Source organism: Microcaecilia unicolor, chromosome 2, assembly GCF_901765095.1.
Source record: "Microcaecilia unicolor chromosome 2, aMicUni1.1, whole genome shotgun sequence".
NCBI lineage: Eukaryota > Metazoa > Chordata > Amphibia > Gymnophiona > Siphonopidae > Microcaecilia > Microcaecilia unicolor.
Window position 1 is genome coordinate 254,658,907 of NC_044032.1, and position 21,739 is coordinate 254,680,645.

Genomic DNA, 21,739 nt, shown 5'->3' on the forward strand with positions numbered 1-21,739 from the left:
TAATTGGTCTCTATCTACTATGTTATGTGCTGAAAGCATTGATGATTGGGGCAGTCTCCCCTCTTGTGCAGTAATCTTGCTGTGTTTGTCCTTTAACAATCAAAAAATAGCTCAGCATCTTGTAGCTCTTGAGAAATTCTTTATTTTCCAAATGCTTGAAAGCTTTTACATATATAATGCTTCTTTAGCTTTATAAGCTGATTTTATAAAACTAATGAAATATTATACATGTAAAAGCTTTCAAGCATTTGGCAAATGAAGAATTTCTCAAGAACTACAAGACGCTAGGCTATTTTTTGATTTTTGGGCAAGTTTTGCCCCGTCATTTGTGAGGAGATGAACGTTTGAGTGGTTCCATTTGAAGTTGATTTATCATGTTTGTCCTTTATGCAGGTAACATCAGCGTGAGGCTGGTGAATGGAGGACACCACTGCATGGGTACGCTGGAGGTGATGGAGGCCGGACACTGGGGAACAGTGTGCACCCGAGGATGGAATCTTATCAACGCCAATGTAGTATGCCATGAGCTAGGGTGTGGGAAGGCTAAGTTTGTGCCAGAAAGAGGCCAGCTGCCCCTCAGCTCCCAGACCATGCTGATGAATAATGTGGACTGCAGTGGGAAGGAGCAAGTCCTATGGCACTGTGGATTTAATAGGCACACAGAGGCCTGCAGAGATAGTCAGGTACAAGTGGTGTGCCAAGGTGAGACACCATCCTTCCATGGCAAGTATAAAAGTCCATTATAATACAGCTACTCCTCGCTCCTAGAATTACATAGTAGATGACAGCAAAGAAAGATCTGTAAGGTCCATCCAGTCTGCCCAACAAGATAAACTCATATGTGCTACTTTATATGTATACCTGACCTTGATTTGTATCTGCCATTTTCAGGGCATAGACTGTAGAAGTCTGCCCAGCCTTAGCCCCGCCTCCCAACCACAGGTGCTGCTTATATGGAGTGATGCCCTCATTATAGTATCCCTGGATTAAAGTCCTTATACACAGGGATGTGTAGTTTGTTCATTATTAATTTTCATTTCTGTACCACCTCCCAGACACCTTAGGGATGCTGAAAATGATTTACAACATCAAAATACAACAAACAGGTCAATGCATAAAACACATCAGTGTTCCAGTGCTGGAGATCAGACATTGAAACTCTGTGTCCTGGTGCCAAGAAGAGTTATTCTTTTGTCTTTTGGCAGGTGGCCTAGAGATCAGACTAGTTGGTGGGGGCAGTCCATGTGCTGGCCGATTGGAGGTTTTGTATAATGGAATCTGGGGAACTGTGTGTGACAAACCAGCATCTTTTTATACTGCTAATGCTGTCTGCCATGAGCTGAACTGTAAAGAGAGCAACCCATTTGAAATGAACTGGTTTTATGGAGCAGGGACGGGTAAGATCTGGTTGAGCAACGTCCAATGTAAACAATCATCAGACTCCCTATGGGACTGCGAGAAATCCTTCAGTACTGGGCACTGCGACCATTCTCAGGACATGTCAGTGACTTGTAAAGGTAAGCCTCCCTTTCTTCTTAGGCCTCCCAGTGCTCTCATGACATAGCAGTTGATGATAACGTAACATAACATATTATTTCTTACACATCTTTCCATGGCACTCATGGAATAGCACAGCAACAAATTAAGAAAGGGCTAGAAGTAAAAAAAAAAAGTAAAATAAGCTTAAAAAAATGATTTTATGTCCTGCTAAAGCAAGAAAAGAATGCTCAGTTCTATTTTTCAATCTGGATGTACAAGATAAAAAGAAATTTGACTGCATTTCGTAGGAAATCCTATGGGCAGAAATTATCGGTGTAGTTTGCCTGCCTATTTTTACTACTACTACTACTTAACATTTCTAGAGTGCTACTAGGGTTACGCAGCGCTGTACAAAGGGTACGGAATTCATATTGGCAGTGGGAGGGGAGGGAGGGACCAATTCAGTATCAGCATCCACAGCGTTTGTGTGTGGGGGGAGGGGCACTAGTCAATGCCCACTCCAAAGAACATCTGTGCAGCAAATTTTGTAAAGGGTTGTACAGATGGTGTGATCCATTATTATCCCCATTCTCTTTCCTCCATCCCCTTCACTTTATCTTCCTTTCTGTCCTTCCTTCTGCTTCTTCCCCTCCATCTCTCCCCACCCATCCCAGATTCTTCACCAGTCCCCTCCCATTCTCTGCCACCACCATCAGGCTATTCTCTGTCATTTCTACCAATACCTGTTACATTTATATTCATATCTCTTCTTAAGTTCCTCTCTATGCCCTCCTTTCCTTTCAGGTTTCTCTCCCCATATTCCCCTTCCTCTCTATCACCCCATTCCCAGGTTCTTCTCCATCTCCCCATTCTGTCTCTCAGTTTCTCTGGACACAGTACTATAGTGGCAATAGGCCAGCGGTGTGGGGACATAGTGAGTTTATGCATGTTGCCCCCCTTCACTTCTCTGTTCCCAAGGTGAGCTATTACTTGGTAATCATGAGGAAGCATTGAAGGGAGAGGAGGAGATGCCGCACAGAGTCCGGCAGTCCATGCTTACTGGGTCCCCGTGCTGTTGACCTGTTATCACTGCTGCTGTTCTGACAAGGAAGAGGGGAAGCAGAGCAAGCCCAGCCTGTTAAACACGGCATTATTTGGTATGGCTTTTACTAAGGACTGCCGTGCATTCTAGGGATGCCTCAATGGTCAGCCCGGTGCTGTATCTGAGGAAAAGAAAACAATAAGAAGGTAAGCAAGGGCTAGCCCGGAGGCTCAGATGATAAGTGCTGCATAACACCATGCGCTGCTTCAATTCCTGGGTTGGGACTTCTGCTCCCTGTGTCAGGGAAAGGGAATGGGACTTAATATTATTGATACTTATTTGTACCTGGAGCAATGGAGGGTTAAGTGACTTGCCCAGACTCACAAGGAGCTGTAGTGGGAATCAAGCCCAGTTCCCCAGGATCAAGGTCTGCTGCCCTAACCACTAGGCTACACCACCACAGCTGTGAAGGCAACATTTACAACCCATAAGGAGGGGCATTGTGGTCATTATCCCCCTAATTCTAAGCTGTTTGTGCAATTTATAGAATAAGGTCAGTTACGCGCCTAAGTTAATGGCTTAATGAGATGCTAATTAGCTGTAACAACCAATTATTGGTGTTGATTGGTGCTAATTGGCAATGAGGTGTGTAACTGGCCTTAGTTGGTATTCTGTAATCTGGGCGCATAATTTCCATAGTGCACAACTGCAAGGGGAGCATGAACCTGGGAGGGGCACAAGCAGGTCAGGGGTGTGCCTAGGAGTTACACGCACGGGTTATAAAATACTAGCAGTTACGCATCTAACCGCCTACAGTTAGGTGTCAGCATTTACACCCGCCTTTTGGCTGAAAAGTTCTCATGCCTAAAATTAGACATGGAAGTGTGGGACTTATGCAAGTTTTCTATAATGGCAGTTCCTCATGGAATTGCTGGCTATAGAAGTCGCACTTAGTGTGAATCATCCTGGCACCTAAATTTTGGCACCATTTCTTGAATTTACCCCTATGAGGGAGAGAGGTCTAGATGGCTAGCATAGAGGTACGTTGGGGAGATCAGAGGGAGGGGCGGCACCCTCCAAATGCTCCAGGTGCTGGTACTGAACTCAGTCATCTCCCCCGATGCTAATCTGACCTACCTATTCCTTGTGCCCCACCCCCAAAACTAAGCACAGAAGCTGCACTGGAACAGATTATAACTTACCTATTTAGAAAATTTGTATTAAATTATGTTAAATAAAATATGTAGCTCAAGGATGTTCTGCTTTTGTTAGGTTATGTTTTGTTATTCCTGGAAATGTCCAGTCTTCTTTAATGTGTGATCCACACTGAACTGAAAGGTATATGGCGGAATATAAATTTATTGTTAATGTTAATGTTGGAGTCAGAGCCCATGGCTGTAAGGTTTTGAAAAAAGTCCCTGACCTAGGATAGTCACTGCAGTGACCCAACTTAATAGATTTGGTGGGGAAGAATTATAAGAATAGTGGGAAAAAATTGATGGGTATTGTGAATAAAAGATTATGGCACCAGATTCAGCCTGAACTGGAGAGAAAAGGAGCAGGAGAGAACTGTTGGGTCAAAAAAACAAAAAGAAAAAAGTAAGTATGAAATTGTTCATGAACTAAGGAAGACTGTCAGGATCAATAGCAAAACAGCAGGAGGTGCTCTGTAACCAGTACAGCTACTGCCTATAGATCAGGAGGTACCTGGCCCCTTTTTTCATCAACCTGGTGAGTGCTCTGAAACTTACTTTGATTGTCAAGTGGTGATTCATTCTTCCTGGCCTTTCTTCCTCTCTGCGGAATAACAGATCACAGGGAACTGAGGCTGAAGGGAGGGCCATGCTTTGGCCTGCTGGAGGTCTTGAATGCATACCCAACTGTCTGGCGTCCTGTTTCTGTCACATACAACTATAGCACAGCCATCAATAGCACCAACATTGCCAATGTTATCTGTCGGCATATGCAATGTGGCTATGCCAAAAACTATACTTTCCAGATGCTGAGCAACAAGCCATCAGTTGCCATCAATTGTCAAGGCAATGAGACGAGTGTGTGGAACTGTGATATCCAGTATCTACCAAAGGAAACTGATAATGCATATGAGGAGGAATACAGCAGCAGCGGAGACATGTCTCCATATACGTCGCCGATCATGCCTCCCACAGAAAGGAGTGTCAGCCATGAGTTCATCAGTGTGACCTGCTCAGGTAGTGATATCCATTATTTATTCATTTATCTGTGACATTTCTATGCCAGGAATCTTGAGTTCAATATGGCTTACCACATGAAATCAGTATAGCAGTGGAAGGATTAAGATGATTAAGATGATTATAAGTTGAATAATTAGGAGGATATAATAAGGATGTAGAATGACATGTTGACTTTAATGAACAGCAAAGAACAATCATAATACTGAGAGAATAGACAATAACAACAGTGTGATAGACAAATTAGTAATTAATTATAAGCACCATACAATTTAAGTTAGTGCAAGGATTATAGTTGTAAGTACAATACATTGAGGGTCCCTTTTACTAAGCGGCGGCATATCCGGCGCTACAAAAATATATTTATTTTCATAGTGACGGAGTGTACCTGGCGGTAATCGGGAAGTGCCAATGGGTGGCGGTAAGTGCTCCCCCTCCCCCCCCCCCAAAATGGTCATGCGGCAAGTGCTTTACTTGCCCCTTTTACCCGCTGAGGTAAAAGGGGGCCTCAGCAAGCGTGAAAAACACACACCGATGCCAGCGCAGTCCCTCTTTTGCTGAAGCTTGGCAAAAGGGGCCCTGAGTGATTAAAGAATTGATCTAATGTAAACTTAAATTATATTATGGATACACTTCACATAGTTTGACATTATAAAGAGATTAAACACAGGTTCGTTTTCTGTCAACAAGAATTTGTCAAAGAGATGTGACTTCAGGGATTTGCAGAACTGTAGATAATTATATTGGTGTTTAATTAACTTTGATAGTGAATTCCACCATTTAGTAGGTGAAATCAGTTGATAAAACAGATTTATAGACTATCTTTCTACAACTGGGGAAATGTAATGTAAGATAGTCTCTTGCTCCAGAGACTGCATTACGTAGGGGAAGTTCTGTTAGTGACTACATGTAATTTGGGGCCATTCCATAAATAATTAAATGACTAAAAGTAAAGATCTTGAAATAGACTGTTACCTGAGTTTGTCAATAAGTCTGTCTTTTTCTATAGCACTAAACTCTCTTCTTCCTTGAACACTCTCACTTCTCCCATTTCCCTTCTGTAAGGCTCCCAGCTTTGACTGACCTCCAGAATTTGCTACCAACATTTCTGAGCTCATTCTGCAGAACACCTTTGGTTAAAATCCCACACATATGCTGACTTCATACATTTCAAATTTTTGCTGATCTCTTGCCAGTCTGCTGTTGCATGTGCCAAACTTGTCAATAGCAGGTTTAATGAGGAGAGCATATAAAGATGTGATGTCCAGGACCTGCTGGAGGAAACCAGGAATAATTACATTAATAAAATCTCTTGCCTCCAACCCTTGCCATCTCTTTGCCACATTGAACCTCTTCAAAATGCCTCCATCTCCACCTCCCCCCTCTTTCGCTTTCTTTTTTTTATGTTTCAATCATTTTTATTCAAAGCTTAAGAAGAAAAGTTATTCTTTTTTTTTTTATAATACTTTTATTTATATATACAGTGCTCAAGTACAACATAATCACCTGCCAAGACTATGGTTGAGTACTTCCATAAGGACCACAGGGTTAATCTTGAGTTCTCCACCAAGTCACCTACATTAAATTGGACTTGGGAAAATATTTCTGGGATAAGCAGCATAAAATGTTTTGTACTTTTTTTTGGATCTTACCAGGTATTTGTGACCTGGATTGGCCACTGTTGGAAACATGATGGTGGGCTTGATGAACCTTTGGTCTGTCCCAATATGGAAATACTTATGAATATCCCCTTCCTCCTCTTTACTTTCCTATCCTTCCTTCAACCCTTGCTACCCTTTCTTATCTAAAATCACAGAAGAGAAAACTGCACATCTTCTTTCCTCCAAACTCAGAACTTGTTGCTCTGATTCTATTCCCACCCATCTTCTTAGCTCTGTCTTCCCTACTGTCATCATTTCCATCTCACATATCCTCAATCTATCACTTTCCACTGCAACTTTCCTGATGCCTTCAAACGTGCTTTGGTTATAGCACTCCTCAAAACACTTTAGTAGTATAACTTAGACACCATTTCAAACTAATTTATTTTAACAGGTGCCATATCCAGTTCTGTGTTATCAACCAATCAGAATTGAAGATCTGCCCAAACCATACCCACTCTTTCCCTAAGCCATGCCCATACCCCATCCTGCCCCACCTTTTTTGCACAGCTCCACCCAAACCCTGCCTTTTTTGCAAAACCTCACTCATTTTGCATAGCTTTGCCCCAAACCCTGCCCCTTTTGGTGAGGTCATGGGAAGTGACACCATAACTCCACCCAGGCCAGCATCTTTTTGAGATGGCAGCGAGTAGTGGATGCCCCTATGGGCACTTCCTGTTTCACAGTAGTCTCTGGCATCTTCGATGAGTCATGTGATGGGAAGTGAGGTTAATTTTTATGTCACTCACCCAACACTGCCCCCTTCAGCCTGGGAGAAGCATGCATAGTTTAATTTTCCCTTGCCCTCTTAAACCGTTTCTTTTTTTATCCTTTCACTGATTTTGTTTTCAGCCCTGTGGTTTTTACAACACGTGTCAGCAGGGAGATGTCCATTACAGCTAAAATCCACAGCTCTCTCTCTCCTTGCAAGAGAAGGCAGAACAGCCATACATGTGCCAGCAAAAGTTTGTGTGACCATCTTAAAAGGCTTTCTTTGTTTTACTCAGTGCTTTAAAAACTTCATGGCTTGTTATCTCTCAGGAGCCTGTCTTAAAGAGCTTTTGATTAACCAAACGCTTGTCTGACTATGTTTCTCAGCAGTTGCCTCCCCCAGAGTCAGAAGCATAAACCATACCCCTCCCTCTACCCTCTTTCCAAACACTCCTGCCTCCTCTCTCCTTGTCAAAAAAAGCAGGGCAGCATGGAATACACAGCAAAATAAAAATCATGTTTTGTAGAACTCTGTAAAATAAAAACAGTGTGTGCATATAAAAAGTTATGCTCACTCCTTTTTTCTCTCTTCAGTGTAGTGAATTCTGCACTCTCTTACATTTCAGAAGCCCTTGTCCCCCAACCCCATCTGTGCACCCGAAGCTCAAAAGTAAACACGGGTGTTAGTCGCCATTAGCGTTGGACTAGCACCCGCGTTCACTGATGCAGGATTTTTAGTTTGGGAACCACTGCGTTAGGGTTTGTGAAGCAGTCCAGTCGTCACTCAAGCCCTGGTAGTCCATTGGACCCAAACTCCCCAGCCCCCAAACACTCAAGCCCTGGTGATCCGGTGGACCCCAGACCCCTCCCCCCAAAAAAGATAAACCCCTGGTGGTCCAGTGGAACCCCTGGCCAGGACCATCCCACCTCCTGAAGACCCCAGTAGACTACCTTGAAGAAATAGGAGGGAAGGAGTCCTACTCTCTCCTGCTGAGCGTGTCATCAAAATGGCGGTGCCCTGCCTTGCCCGGTGGGTATAGTAAATAGTGTGGACTTTATTCACTATACCCACAATATCCTTAAAGAACACTTATTAAGGAGGAAAGACCTCAGTGGCTGCATATGTCCATAGAGCAAAAAATACTCAAAGGAATACAATAAGCCTCACAATAGCTTCACCATCATCGGTTAAAAAAGCCTCCTTATTTCTATCAATATCTCTCATAACACCCAATGGCTAAATATATCATATCACCACGGACACAGGGAGTTGTGCCAGAGGAGGCAGAATAAAGCAGACAGAACACTGCCGAGGCCAGCCAGAGGCAGGTTGCTTTCGTTTTTGATGCCGCCAGAAGCCTGCAGGAACACTGCCGAGGAGAGGAGGAAAAGACGAGAGAGATACTGAATTGAGTGGGGTAGCTGGGAGAATTTAATGCTGGTTTGCATTTGTGCCACCCCATAGCAACATTTATGGCTAGGCCCCCCTTGGAGGCCAGACCTGGAGGAATCTTGCCCCTCCACCTCCCTCTCGGTGGCCCTGCGGAGCCGTCCGTTTCACTTAAATAGGCTTCTTCAGGAGCTCAGCCACCAACATTGCCATAAAATTGCTGTGCTAAAACACAAAAAACAAACACAGTACATCCAAAACCTAGTAGGACCAGGCTGCTGGCGTCAACTTTTAAAAAGGAAATAGAGCAGCTTTTAAACTAGAAACGGGGGGGAAGGCCGACAGTCGCTCAAAAGCGCATGGTTCAGGATAAGGTATCTTTTGAGGATATCACCTAGACAGGGAAGAAAAGGTTACTTGTAAGTAAGGATGTCAAAGAAATCGTAGTAGATCAGATGGCCTTAAATAAAATTAATAATGACCAGACAGAAGATAACATATTAATAATACCATGTATTAAACGTAATATAAAACGGAACAACAAGCATGCATTGAAATGTCTATACACAAATGCCAGGAGCCTGAGACATAAGATGAGAGAGCTGGAGTACATTGCACACAATGAAAAATTGGATATTATTGGCATCTCTGAGACCTGGTGGAAGGAAGATAACCAATGGGACACAGTCATACCGGGCTACAAATTATATCGTAGCGATAGGGTGGATAGGATAGGAGAAGAGGTAGCACTGTATGTAAATGAGAACCTTGACTCAGGCTGCAAATATTGCAGGAAACCCCTATTGGAATCTTTGTGGATTGAAATTCCAAGTGAAAAGGGGAAAAGGATGGTGATAGGAGTGTACTACCGTCCACCTGGCCAGGACGAGCGGACGGACGCAGCAATGTCAAAGGAAATTAGGGAAGCGAATAAATTGGGCAATGTAATATTAATGGGTGATTTCAATTATCCACATATGGTTAATGTAACATCGGTACACGCTAGGGAGGTGAAATTTCTTGATGAAATCAAGGACAGCTTCATGGAACAACTGGTTCAGGAGCCCACAAGAGAAGGAAAAATACTAGACTTAGTCATTACTGGCGCTCATGATCTGGTGCAGAGGGTAACGGTGCAAGGGCTGCTTGATAACAGTGATCATAATATGATCAGTTTTGATATTGCCATTGAAGTAAGTGAACTTAGGAAATCAAATACACTAGCATTTAACTTTAGAAAAGGTGATTAAGACAAAATGAGAAAAACGGTGAAAAAAAGACTGAAAGGTGCAGCTCGCAGGGTAAAAACTTGCAGCAGGCGTGGATGCTGTTAAAAAACACCATCCTGGAGGTACAGGACAAATATATTCCGCGTATTAGAAAAAGGGGAAAAAAGACCAAACGTCAGCTGGCGTGGCTAAACAGTAAGGTAAAGGAAGTCATTAGAACCAAAAAACAATCATTCAGAAGTGAAGAGAACCGACTGAAAGTAACAAGATAATACATAAGGAATGCCAAGCCAAATGCAAAGCGGAGATAAGGAGGGCAAAAAAGGACTTTGAAAAAAAGTTAGCGTTAGAAACGAAAATACGTGGAGGGGCATAATCGAACGGAAACGCCTATCTCCATGGGCGTTTATCTCCGAGAACGGGTCTGTGAAGGAGCGGGCCGAACCGAATTTTCGAAAAAATGGACGTTTTTGAGCTGGGCGTTTGTTTTTTTTAGCGATAATGGAAACTAAAAACGCCCAGCTAAAAAACGTCCTAATCCGAGCCATTTGATCGTGGGAGGGGCCACGATTCATAGTACACTCGCCCCCCTGATATGCCAGGACACCAACTGGGCACCCTAGGTCAGTGCGGTGGACTTCAGAAAAAGCTCCCAGTCGGTGGCCCAACTGTTTGGGGAGGTTAAAGGGGGCGGGGTTAGGGGTGGGGCTTAAATCCATAATTGTCTGATAACAGAAAAAAAAAATAAAAGTCACAATACCTTTTATTAAATTTAGATATTAGATATGTATCATATGTCAAAGAATAAAGTGGTTGCTCAAAGCATATACTAACCACAATCGCTCAACTGCAAAACACTATGCACAACTTTGTGCAAAAACACACTCAGAACCTTACTATACCATAAATATTACACTGGGCAGAACCTAATACACCAATATACCACCCACACGGAAAATGCAGACTGTCAACAATATGAAACAAGGGATCATAATATCACAGTTGTCATGTAGAGCCACAAAACACCCTAATTCATGTTTAATGTGGGATAAAATGCCATAAATAAGTAAATAAATTTAAACTTTTAATGTTGAGCACCTAATTCTCAAAGTGGACATATTCCAAACACTGCCCTCCCCTCCATCCACCCATGTCCAGCAACCCTCCGCTCCCCCATGCCCTCCCCTCCATCCACCTATGTCCAGGAACTTTCCTCTCCCTTCCCCTCCATCCACCCATGTACAGCAACCCTCCTCTCCCCTCCCCTCCATCCACCCTTGTCCAGCCAGCAACTCTCCTCTCCCCTGCCCTTCCCTCCATCCACCCATGTTGAGCCAATAACTCTTCTCTCCCCTGCCCTCCCCTCCATCCTCCCATGTCCAGCAACCCTCCTCTCCCCTCTGCCCTCCCCTCCATCCAGCAATGTTAACTTCCAGCCCCCCCCCCCAATTCCTGATCTCCCGCTCGTCCATCCCGTCTGCCCTCAGCTCCCCCCTAGCCCTCATTTGCTTCCTGCCGCTGCCCTACCTTTAAATATTGCATTTTTCTTCCAGTCGCGGCGCCATTATTAAAAGCAGAAGCAGGCTCGGCTCCAGCCTTCCCTCGCATGCCTCCGCCTTCGCACAAACAGGAAATACGTCAGAAGAGGGCGGAGCCATGCTTTTAATAATGGCGCCGCAACTGGAAGAAAAATACAATATTTAAAGGTAGGGCAGCGGCAGGAAGCAAACAAGGACTAGGGGGGAGCTGAGGGCAGACGGGATGGACGACCTGGGGAGCGGGGAAGCGGGGTGGGGGCAGCAGGCAAAGAAGGTCACAGTTGGGCTGGGGAGGCTTAGCCTCCCCAAGCCTCTTATACGGGGCACCTATGCTCCCACATGCATAGCTCCCTTACCACGGGTGCTGAGCTCCCAACCCCGCTCCCCCAAAACCCACTACCCACAAATGTACAACACTACCGTAGCTCTTAGGGGTGAAGGGGGCACCTACATGTGGGTACAGTAGGTTTTGGAGGCCTCCCATTTACCAGCACAAGTGTTGCAGGTGGGGGGGGGATGGGCCTGGGTCCACCTGGCTGAAGTGCACTGCGGTACCCACTAAAAGTGCTCCAGGTACCTGCATACACACAGGCCTCTAGGACTGGTTGCTGCTATATAACATTGGCACACCAGTTGACACTTGAAGACTAATCTCTCCGAAAACGTCCTTTATTGGAATAACCGCCTTTACTCACAGTTAACTGCAGAGCAGAGGTTGTGCCCCACTGGCAACGAGTCTCCCTGGTAGTGAGATGAGCAGTAGGTCAGAGCTGGCAAAATGCTGTACAATGCCCTCTTTCAGCCACATTCAAGGTAAGAACTAAGTTGTCTAACGTGGCTACCACAGGAAAGGGAACTAAAACTGGCTTACAAAAATGGCCACTACCACATGGACTACAACAGGAAACACAACAGGGCACACTCTGACCCAGTAGGCAGGGGGAAAAGCACCATGGGAGAAGAGCCTACCAATTACCAACATTGTGAGACTGTAACACAAGCTAATGAAATCACGGAGCCCAATACCCTACACCCACCACAATGCAATGCTGATGTGACCCTGTACTGCACCCGAGAGCCACATCTGACCCAGGGAAAGGCTGTGACAGGATCGAACACATTCTGCTGTCATGGAGGTGGGTATGGCATTTGAGGCTGGCATAGAGGCTGGAAAAAAAGTTTGTAAAGTGGGGGTTTTTTTTAGTGGGAGGGGGTTAGTGACCACTGGGGGAGTCCGGGGAGGTCATCCCCGATTCCCTCCAGTGGTCATCTGGGCGGTTGGAGCACTTTTTTGGGACTTGTTCGTGAAAAAAAAGGGTCCAAAAAAAGTGACCCAAAATCGCGGTAAAAACGCCTTTTTTTCGATTATCAGCTAAAGACGCCCATCTCTCCTCGGCTGATAACCACGCCCCAGTTCCGCCTCCACCATGCCTCCGACACGCCCCTGTCAACTTTATTCGTTTCCGCGACGGAGTGCAGTTGGAAACGCCCAAAATCGGCTTTCGATTATACCGATTTGGGCGCCTTTGCGAGACAAACGTCTATCTCCCGATTTAGGTCGCACTATAGGCGTTTTTCTCTTTCGAAAATAAGCTGGATAATAAAAAATATTTTAGATACATTAAAAGCAGGAAGCCGGTTGGGCCGCTGGACGAAAATGGTGTTAAAGGGGCAATCAGGGAAGACCGAGCCGTAGCAGAGAAATTAAATGAATTCTTTGCTTCGGTCTTCACCGAGGAGGATTTGGGAGGGACACCGGTGCCAGAAAGCATATTTGAAGCGGGCGAATCGGAGAAACTAAACAAATTCTCTGTAAACTTGGAGGATGTAATGGGTCAGTTCTGCAAACTGAAGAGTAGTAAATCACCAGGACCTGATGGTATTCATCCCAGAGTATTAATAGAACTGAAAAATGAATTTGTAGAGCTACTGTTAGTAATATGCAATCTATCCCTAAAATCAAGTGTGGTACCGGAAGACTGGAGGGTAGCCGATGTTACGCCAATTTTTTAAAAAAGTTTCCAGAGGAGATCCAGGAAATTATAGACCGGTGAGTCTGACGTCGGTACCAGGCAAAATGGTAGAGGCTAATAAAATTACAGAGCACGTACAAAAACATGGGTTGATTAGACCAAGTCAGCACGGATTTAGTGAAGGGAAGTCTTGCCTCACCAATCTACTGCATTTTTTTGAGGGGGTAAACAAACATGTGGACAATGGGGAGCCAGTGGATATTGTGTATCTGGATTTTCAAAAGGCGTTTGACAAAGTGCCTCATGAAAGACTCCTGAGGAAACTGGAGAGTCATGGGATCGGAGGTAGGGTATTACTATGGATTAAGAGCTGGTTGAAAGATAGAAAGCAAAGAGTAGGGTTGAATGATCAGTATTCTCAATGGAGAAGGATAGTTAGTGGGGTCCCGCAGGGGTCTGTGTTGGGACCGCTGCTTTTTAACATATTTATAAATGACCTAGAGATGGGAGTAATTAGTGAGGCAATTAAATTTGCAGATGACACAAAATTATTCAGGGTCGTCAAGTTGCAGGAGGAGTGTGAAAGGTTACAGGAGGACCTCGTGAGACTGGGGGATTGGGCGTGCAAGTGGCAGGTGAAGTTCAATGTTGACAAGTGTAAAGTGATGCATGTGGGTAAGAGGAACCCGAATTACAGCTATGTCATGCAAGGTTCCGCGTTAGGAGTTACGGACCTAGAAAGGGATCTGGGAGTCATTGTTGATAAGATGTTAAAAACGTCTGCCCAGTGTGCTGCGGCGGCTAAGAAAGCGCACAGAATGTTGAGTATTATTAGGAAAGGGATGGAAAACAAACACGAGGATGATATAATGCCGTTGTATCACTCCATGGTGCGACAGCACCTGGAGTATTGTGTCCAATTCTGGTCACCACATCTCAAAAAGGATATAAATGAATTAGAAAAGGTGCAGAGAAGCGCGACAAAAATGATAAGGGGAATGGAATGACTTCCCTATGAGGAAAGGCTGAGAAGGTTAGGGCTCTTCAGCTTGGAGAAAAGGAGGCTGAGGGGTGTTATGATAGAAGTCTATAAGATAATGAGCGGAGTAGAGCGGACAGATGTGAAGTGTTTGTTTACATTTTCAAACAACAACAAAACTAAGGGACACAAGATGAAGCTAGAGTATGGTAGATTTAAAACAAATAGGAGAAAGTTTTTCTTTACTCAGCGTGTAGTTAGACTCTGGAACTCGTTGCCAGAGAATGTACTGACAGCAGCTGGCCTTACAGACTTTAAAGGGGGTTTGGACAGGTTCATGAGGGAAAAGTCCATTGAACATTATTAATTTTTTTTGTTTTCTTTTTTTTTGGGGGGGGGGGGGGGGGTTGCCAGTTTCTTGAAGCCTGGATTGGTCGGGGTTTTGCCGGTTTCTTGAAGCCTGGATTGGCCGCTGTCGGAGACAGGATGCTGGGCTTGATGGACCCTTGGTCTTTTCCCAGTATGGCAGTGCTTATACAGTGGGGGAAATAAGTATTTGATCCCTTGCTGATTTTGTAAGTTTGCCCACTGACAAAGACATGAGCAGCCCATAATTGAAGGGTAGGTTATTGGTAACAGTGAGAGATAGCACATCACAAATTAAATCCGGAAAATCACATTGTGGAAAGTATATGAATTTATTTGCATTCTGCAGAGGGAAATAAGTATTTGATCCCCCACCAACCAGTAAGAGATCTGGCCCCTACAGACCAGGTAGATGCTCCAAATCAACTCGTTACCTGCATGACAGACAGCTGTCGGCAATGGTCACCTGTATGAAAGACACCTGTCCACAGACTCAGTGAATCAGTCAGACTCTAACCTCTACAAAATGGCCAAGAGCAAGGAGCTGTCTAAGGATGTCAGGGACAAGATCATACACCTGCACAAGGCTGGAATGGGCTACAAAACCATCAGTAAGACGCTGGGCGAGAAGGAGACAACTGTTGGTGCCATAGTAAGAAAATGGAAGAAGTACAAAATGACTGTCAATCGACAAAGATCTGGGGCTCCACGCAAAATCTCACCTCGTGGGGTATCCTTGATCATGAGGAAGGTTAGAAATCAGCCTACAACTACAAGGGGGGAACTTGTCAATGATCTCAAGGCAGCTGGGACCACTGTCACCACGAAAACCATTGGTAACACATTACGACATAACGGATTGCAATCCTGCAGTGCCCGCAAGGTCCCCCTGCTCCGGAAGGCACATGTGACGGCCCGTCTGAAGTTTGCCAGTGAACACCTGGATGATGCCGAGAGTGATTGGGAGAAGGTGCTGTGGTCAGATGAGACAAAAATTGAGCTCTTTGGCATGAACTCAACTCGCCGTGTTTGGAGGAAGAGAAATGCTGCCTATGACCCAAAGAACACCGTCCCCACTGTCAAGCATGGAGGTGGAAATGTTATGTTTTGGGGGTGTTTCTCTGCTAAGGGCACAGGACTACTTCACCGCATCAATGGGAGAATGGATGGGGCCATGTACCGTACAATTCTGAGTGACAACCTCCTTCCCTCCGCCAGGGCCTTAAAAATGGGTCGTGGCTGGGTCTTCCAGCACGACAATGACCCAAAACATACAGCCAAGGCAACAAAGGAGTGGCTCAGGAAGAAGCACATTAGGGTCATGGAGTGGCCTAGCCAGTCACCAGACCTTAATCCCATTGAAAACTTATGGAGGGAGCTGAAGCTGCGAGTTGCCAAGCGACAGCCCAGAACTCTTAATGATTTAGTGATGATCTGCAAAGAGGAGTGGACCAAAATTCCTCCTGACATGTGTGCAAACCTCATCATCAACTACAGAAGACGTCTGACCGCTGTGCTTGCCAACAAGGGTTTTGCCACCAAGTATTAGGTCTTGTTTGCCAGAGGGATTAAATACTTATTTCCCTCTGCAGAATACAAATAAATTCATATACTTTCCACAATGTGATTTTCCGGATTTAATTTGTGATGTGCTATCTCTCACTGTTACCAATAACCTACCCTTCAATTATGGGCTGCTCATGTCTTTGTCAGTGGGCAAACTTACAAAATCAGCAAGGGATCAAATACTTATTTCCCCCACTGTACTTATAATCCCCTTAAAACAATAATCTTACTTACTAATGGGTGCCTGATCTTACACCCCAACTGCATGAAAATGCAAAATGGCGCTGAAGGATATAAAAAGCGGCAACAAGTTGGGAAACCTCGGAAGTGACGTCAAACTTACGTAGACAACAACAGGGAACTCAAATTAACTTCTTGCGTTAGCTAATGATGATATATTTTACACTGAACTTACTTCTACCAAAATAACAACCAATCAAAAAGTTTTTGAACAGTTCCCTTTATTGAGAGGAATACTTTACAGTCCACATAGACATCTCTACAGCATGTAATCTATTAATCCAGCGCTGTTCAAATGCTGTATTAATGCTTTTTTATCTTAGAATCAGTGAGATGGTGGCGCCCACAGTGTCACTTCCTGGTTTTCACTACTTGCCACCATCTTGGATTTGTTTTCTGGTCTTCTGCAAATATGGTTGTGGTTCAGGCATTGTTTGCTCAGTTGCAGTAGATGTTGGCTGACATTGGAATAGTAACATAGTAACATAGTAGATGACGGCAGAAAAAGACCTGCACGGTCCATCCAGTCTGCCCAAGAGATAAATTCATATGTGCTACTTTTTTATTTGTATTGTCCTCTTCAGGGCACAGACCATATAAGTCTGGCCATCCCCATCCCCGCCTCCCAACCACCAACCCCGCCTCCCACCACCAGCTCTGGCACAGACTGTTTAAGTCTGCCCAGCACTATTCTCGCCTCCCAACTACCATTCCCGCCTCCCACCACCAGCTCTGGCACAGACCGTATAAGTCTGCCCAGCACTATCCCCGCCGCCCAACCACCAGCCCCGGCACAGACCGTATAAGTCTGCCCGGCACTACTCCCGCCTCCCAACCACCAGCCCCGGCACAGACCGTATAAGTCTGCCCGGCACTAGTCCCGCCTCCCAACCACCAGCCCCGGCACAGACCGTATAAGTCTGCCCAGCACTAGCCCCGCCTCCCAACCACCAATGATTAAATGAAAGTATTACAAATCAAATGAAAGGATGAGCAGAGACCAAAACTGTTTCAAAATGTCATACACGAAATGTGGACATGTGACATTCAAGTGTTTGTTGGTAGCAGCATTTGTGTGTGGTAAGCAAAAACTTCAATCTGCACCTTGATTTGATTCCCTCCTTTCCCATTTGACAGGGTGTGTGGGGAGAGGGTAGGGGTGGGGGTTATGCATCTGATGGGGAGGCAATCGCTGAGAAACACAGACAGATATGCATTTGGTTAAGCAAAAACTTTTTAAGACGGGCATGTCCTTTCGCTCCTGAGAGATAACGAGCCATAGTTTCAAAGCACTGATTAAAACAAAAAAAGCCTTTTCAGATGGTCACATACACTTTTTCTGGCACAAGTACACCTGCTCTGCCTTCTCTTGCAAGGAGAAAGACATCTACTTATTGTAAAAACCAGAGGGCTACTAAAAAAAACAAACAGGGAGTGAAAGGATAAAAAAGAAACAGTTTAAGGGGCAGGGGGAAAATACAATGTACACACGCCTCCCAGGCTGCAGGGGGTGGTGTTGGACGATCAGTATAACAATTGATGTCACTTCCCATCACGTGACTAATCCAAGATGCCAGCGAGTAGTGTGAAACAGGAAGTGCTCATAGGAGCGTCCACTATTCACCACCATCTTGAAAAAGGGCACAGCTTGGTAGAGTGATGACATCACCAAAAGGGGTGGGTTTTGGGGCAGAGTATGCAAAATGGGTGGAGCTTGGGGCTAGGTTATGAAAAAAAGGCAGGGTTTGGGGTGGGTCTACACAAAAGGGATGGGACTTGGGTAGGGCTATGTCATTAAAAGGGTGGGGCTGAAAAGCCCTAACCTCTTTAGCCTTTCCTCATATGAGAGGAGTTCCACCCCCGTTATCATTTTGGTTGCTCTTGTTTGAACCTTTTCTAATTCCACTATATCTTTTATGAGATACGGTAACCAGAACTGAACGCAATACTCAAGGTGTGGACGTACCATGGAGAGATACAAAGGCATTATAGTATTTTTCGTCTTATTCACCATCCCTTTCCTAATAATTCCTAGCATCATGTTTGCTTTTTTGGCTGCCACTGCATACCGAGCAGAAGATTTCAGCATATTATGTACAATGACACCCAGATCTTTTTCTTGTGTGCTGACCCCCAAGGTGGACCCTAGCATCAGGTAACTATGATTCAGATTATTCTTTCCAATGTGCATCACCTTGCATTTGTCCAAATTAATTTTCATCTGCCATTTGGACACCCAGTCTTACAATTTCCTATATACATACATAAATACATGCATATGTGTGTTAAAAGTTATATATATATATGTATATAAAATAGCATACTAGTGAAAAAAGACAAAGAGACAAGCATGGTGTACCATCAAAAACAAACCCATATACAAGGTCGCTGAGGAGTATAGGAATCTCTGGATAAAAGTCTGTAAATAAAATACAAAGCATGTTGTAAAACAATAAGTGAATGGAAGACAGGGGAGCATGTATCAACCTATAATGGAGGAAGGCCATATATAAATGAGGAAACCGGGTAACAGCGTGGAGATAGGATAATCTATGCAAAAGAGGAGCCCAAAGCAAAAAGTGTAAATATAATAGTAAGTGCAAAGTGGTACTGTGTGAGTGAGGAACATGAAACAAAAAAACTATGTATGAGAGGTGCTAAAGAGTGAACAAAAAGTAAATGCAGTGCATAAACGTGATAAAGAGAAGTGCTCGATTTTCAAGCCTGATCCATGTCAAAAGAAAGTTAGGGGCCCTTTTACTAAGACGCGTAGGTGCCTACACATGCCCAACGAGGGTCAAATTAGAACTACTGCCTGGCTACTGCATGTTCCGGTTGGTAATTCTATTTTTGACGCGTGTCCAAAACATGTGGCAGAAAATATTTTCTATTTTCTACTGTGTGGCACTAACTGGGCTGTAATTAGCAGTGTATGCGTGCTGACAATTACTGCCCAGTTAACATGTGAAACCTTACCACTAAGTCAATGGGTGGCAGTAAGGTCTCAGGCTCAAAATGGGCATGCGCTCATTTTAATTTTGACGCATGTCCATTTTCGGCCATAAAAAAGGCCTTTTTGCAGGCACGCTGAAAAATGGACCTGTGCGCATCTAATACATGCGCCTATTCCAGCATAGGCCATTTTTTGGTGCACCTTAGTAAAAGGGCCCCTTAAAGAAAAAAGTGGTTGAGATGAAACTATGAAAAAAACAGCGTAAAGCAGACCGCAAGAGAGGCACCTAACCTGCACTGGAGGAAACAGTGGGGATGGCCCATACACGGACCACTGCTAGAAAAGCATGCGCCTATAAAGAAAAGACGAAGGACTGTGGCTAAAAAAACAGTGCAGATGAAAAAAGCAGCTATGGCTTGAAAAATGGATGTGGCTGAAAAAAAGAAATAGGCAGTGCGGAGACAGAAAACAAAAAACAAAAAATAAAAATAAAGAGGCAACAGCATGACAAAACTGTGCAGGAGGAGGCAAAGACAAAAAAGACCGTGGGAAAGTATAGCACATCTGGTGGGGAAAGTGTACAGAAAACATGAAAGGCAGGTAAAAAGCTGGGAACACATATGTGAAACTAGAGAATCCAGATTAAGGAGGGCGAAATAACGGTAAAAGATAGTGAAGCTGGCCAAAGGCATGCCAGAAGCGAAACTCAAAAATACAATACCTTGATAAAGACTCAGATCCAAAAGTAGAAGGCTCAGCATGTGCTGCAGAAAAAAGCAGGGTATTAGCTTAGGAACAAGAAAATAAAAAGGAAAAAAGGTGCCAAAAATAGAACGAGAATGCAATGTGTACAAGCAGGGAACGTGAGGATGATGGCCGTCATGATGGGAAAAGGGATCAACCCCCAAAATAAGAAGAGCACGTAAGTGGAAGGAGAAGTGGGGAAGAGGGTAGGCTAAAAATGGAAAAGAAAGATCAAACTGTGAAAAAAACCAGGATGAGGTCCAAAAAAAAGGGGGAAGGTAGTGTGAGAAAAGGAGGAAGAGACAGGAAAGAAATCCTGAAGATACTATGTAGAGGATATGAAAAAGTTGAAAAGAGTGAAAAAAGGACATGCACAAAAAAACCCATGCATGTTACTGGATACATTCACCATGTGTGTCACTAGTACCTGAATGTGGTGCCAAAAGTACATTGAGAAGAATAGAAAACAAAATAAGGAGAGTGTACTACCGTCCGCCTCGCCAGGATGAGCAGGTAGACACAGAAATGATAAAAGAAATCAGAGACGCGAACAAAATGGGCAATGTGATAATAATGGGTGACTTCAATTATCCAAATATAGACTGGGTAAATGTAACTTCGGGACACGCTACAGAGATACAATTCCTTGATGAAATCAAGGACAGCTTTATGGAGCAACTGGTGCAGGAGTGGACGAGAGAAGGAAAAATTCTAGACTTGGTCCTTAGTGGAGCGCATGATCTGGTGAGGGACGTTATGGTACTGGGGCCGCTTGATAACAGTGACCATAATATGATCAGTTTTGACATCGACCTTGAAGTAACTGTACACAGAAAGTCAAATACGTTAGCGTTTAACTTTAAAAAAGGAGACTATGATAAAATGAGAAGAACGGTAAAAAAAAAACTTAGGGGGGCAACTGAGAGAGTAAAAACTGTACAACAGGCGTGGATGCTGTTCAAAAATACCATCCTGGAGGCCCAGGCCATACATATTCCGCAAATTAGAAAAGAAAGACGGAAGTCCAAAAGACACCCGGCCTGGTTGAAAAGTGAGGTGAAGGAAGCTATTAGGGCTAAAAGAAACGCCTTCAGAAAATGGAAGAAGGAACCGTCTGAAAATAACAAGAAACAGCATAAGGAGTGTCAAAGCAAATGCAAGGCACAGATTAAGAAGGCCAAGAGGGAGTATGAAAAAAAGATAGCTTTAGAGGAAAAAAAACATAGTAAATTTTTTTTTCGGTATATTAAAAGCAGGAAGCCGGCAAAAGAATCGGTTGGGCCGCTGGATGACCGAGGGGTAAAAGGGGCGATCAAGGAAGACAAAGACATAGCGGAGAGACTGAATGAATTCTTTGCTTCGGTCTTCACCGAGGAAGATTTGGGTGGGATACCGGTGTCGGAAATGGTATTTCAAGTGGACGAGTCGGAGAAACTTACTGACTTCACGGTAAACCTGGAGGACGTAATGGGGCAGTTCGGCAAACTGAAGAGTAGCAAATCTCCTGGACCGGATGGTATTCATCCTAGAGTACTGATAGAACTCAAAAACAAGCTTGCGGAGCTACTGCTAGTGATATGCAACTTATCCTTAAAATCGAGCGTGGTACCGGAAGATTGGAGGGTGGCCAATGTAACGCCCATTTTTTAAAAAGGCTC

At 44.3% G+C, this 21,739-nt stretch overlaps 1 protein-coding gene across 1 annotated transcript in view; it reads left to right on the plus strand.

Annotated features, from left to right (window-relative positions):
* Positions 1-21,739, plus strand: part of LOC115461999 (deleted in malignant brain tumors 1 protein-like) — a 162,751-nt gene that overhangs the window by 61,844 nt on the left and 79,168 nt on the right. The window contains exons 5-7 of the mRNA XM_030192047.1: positions 394-702; positions 1,206-1,517; positions 4,333-4,731. Coding sequence (XP_030047907.1) covers positions 394-702; positions 1,206-1,517; positions 4,333-4,731 — 1,020 coding nt within the window. The remainder of the gene's footprint in view (positions 1-393; positions 703-1,205; positions 1,518-4,332; positions 4,732-21,739) is intronic.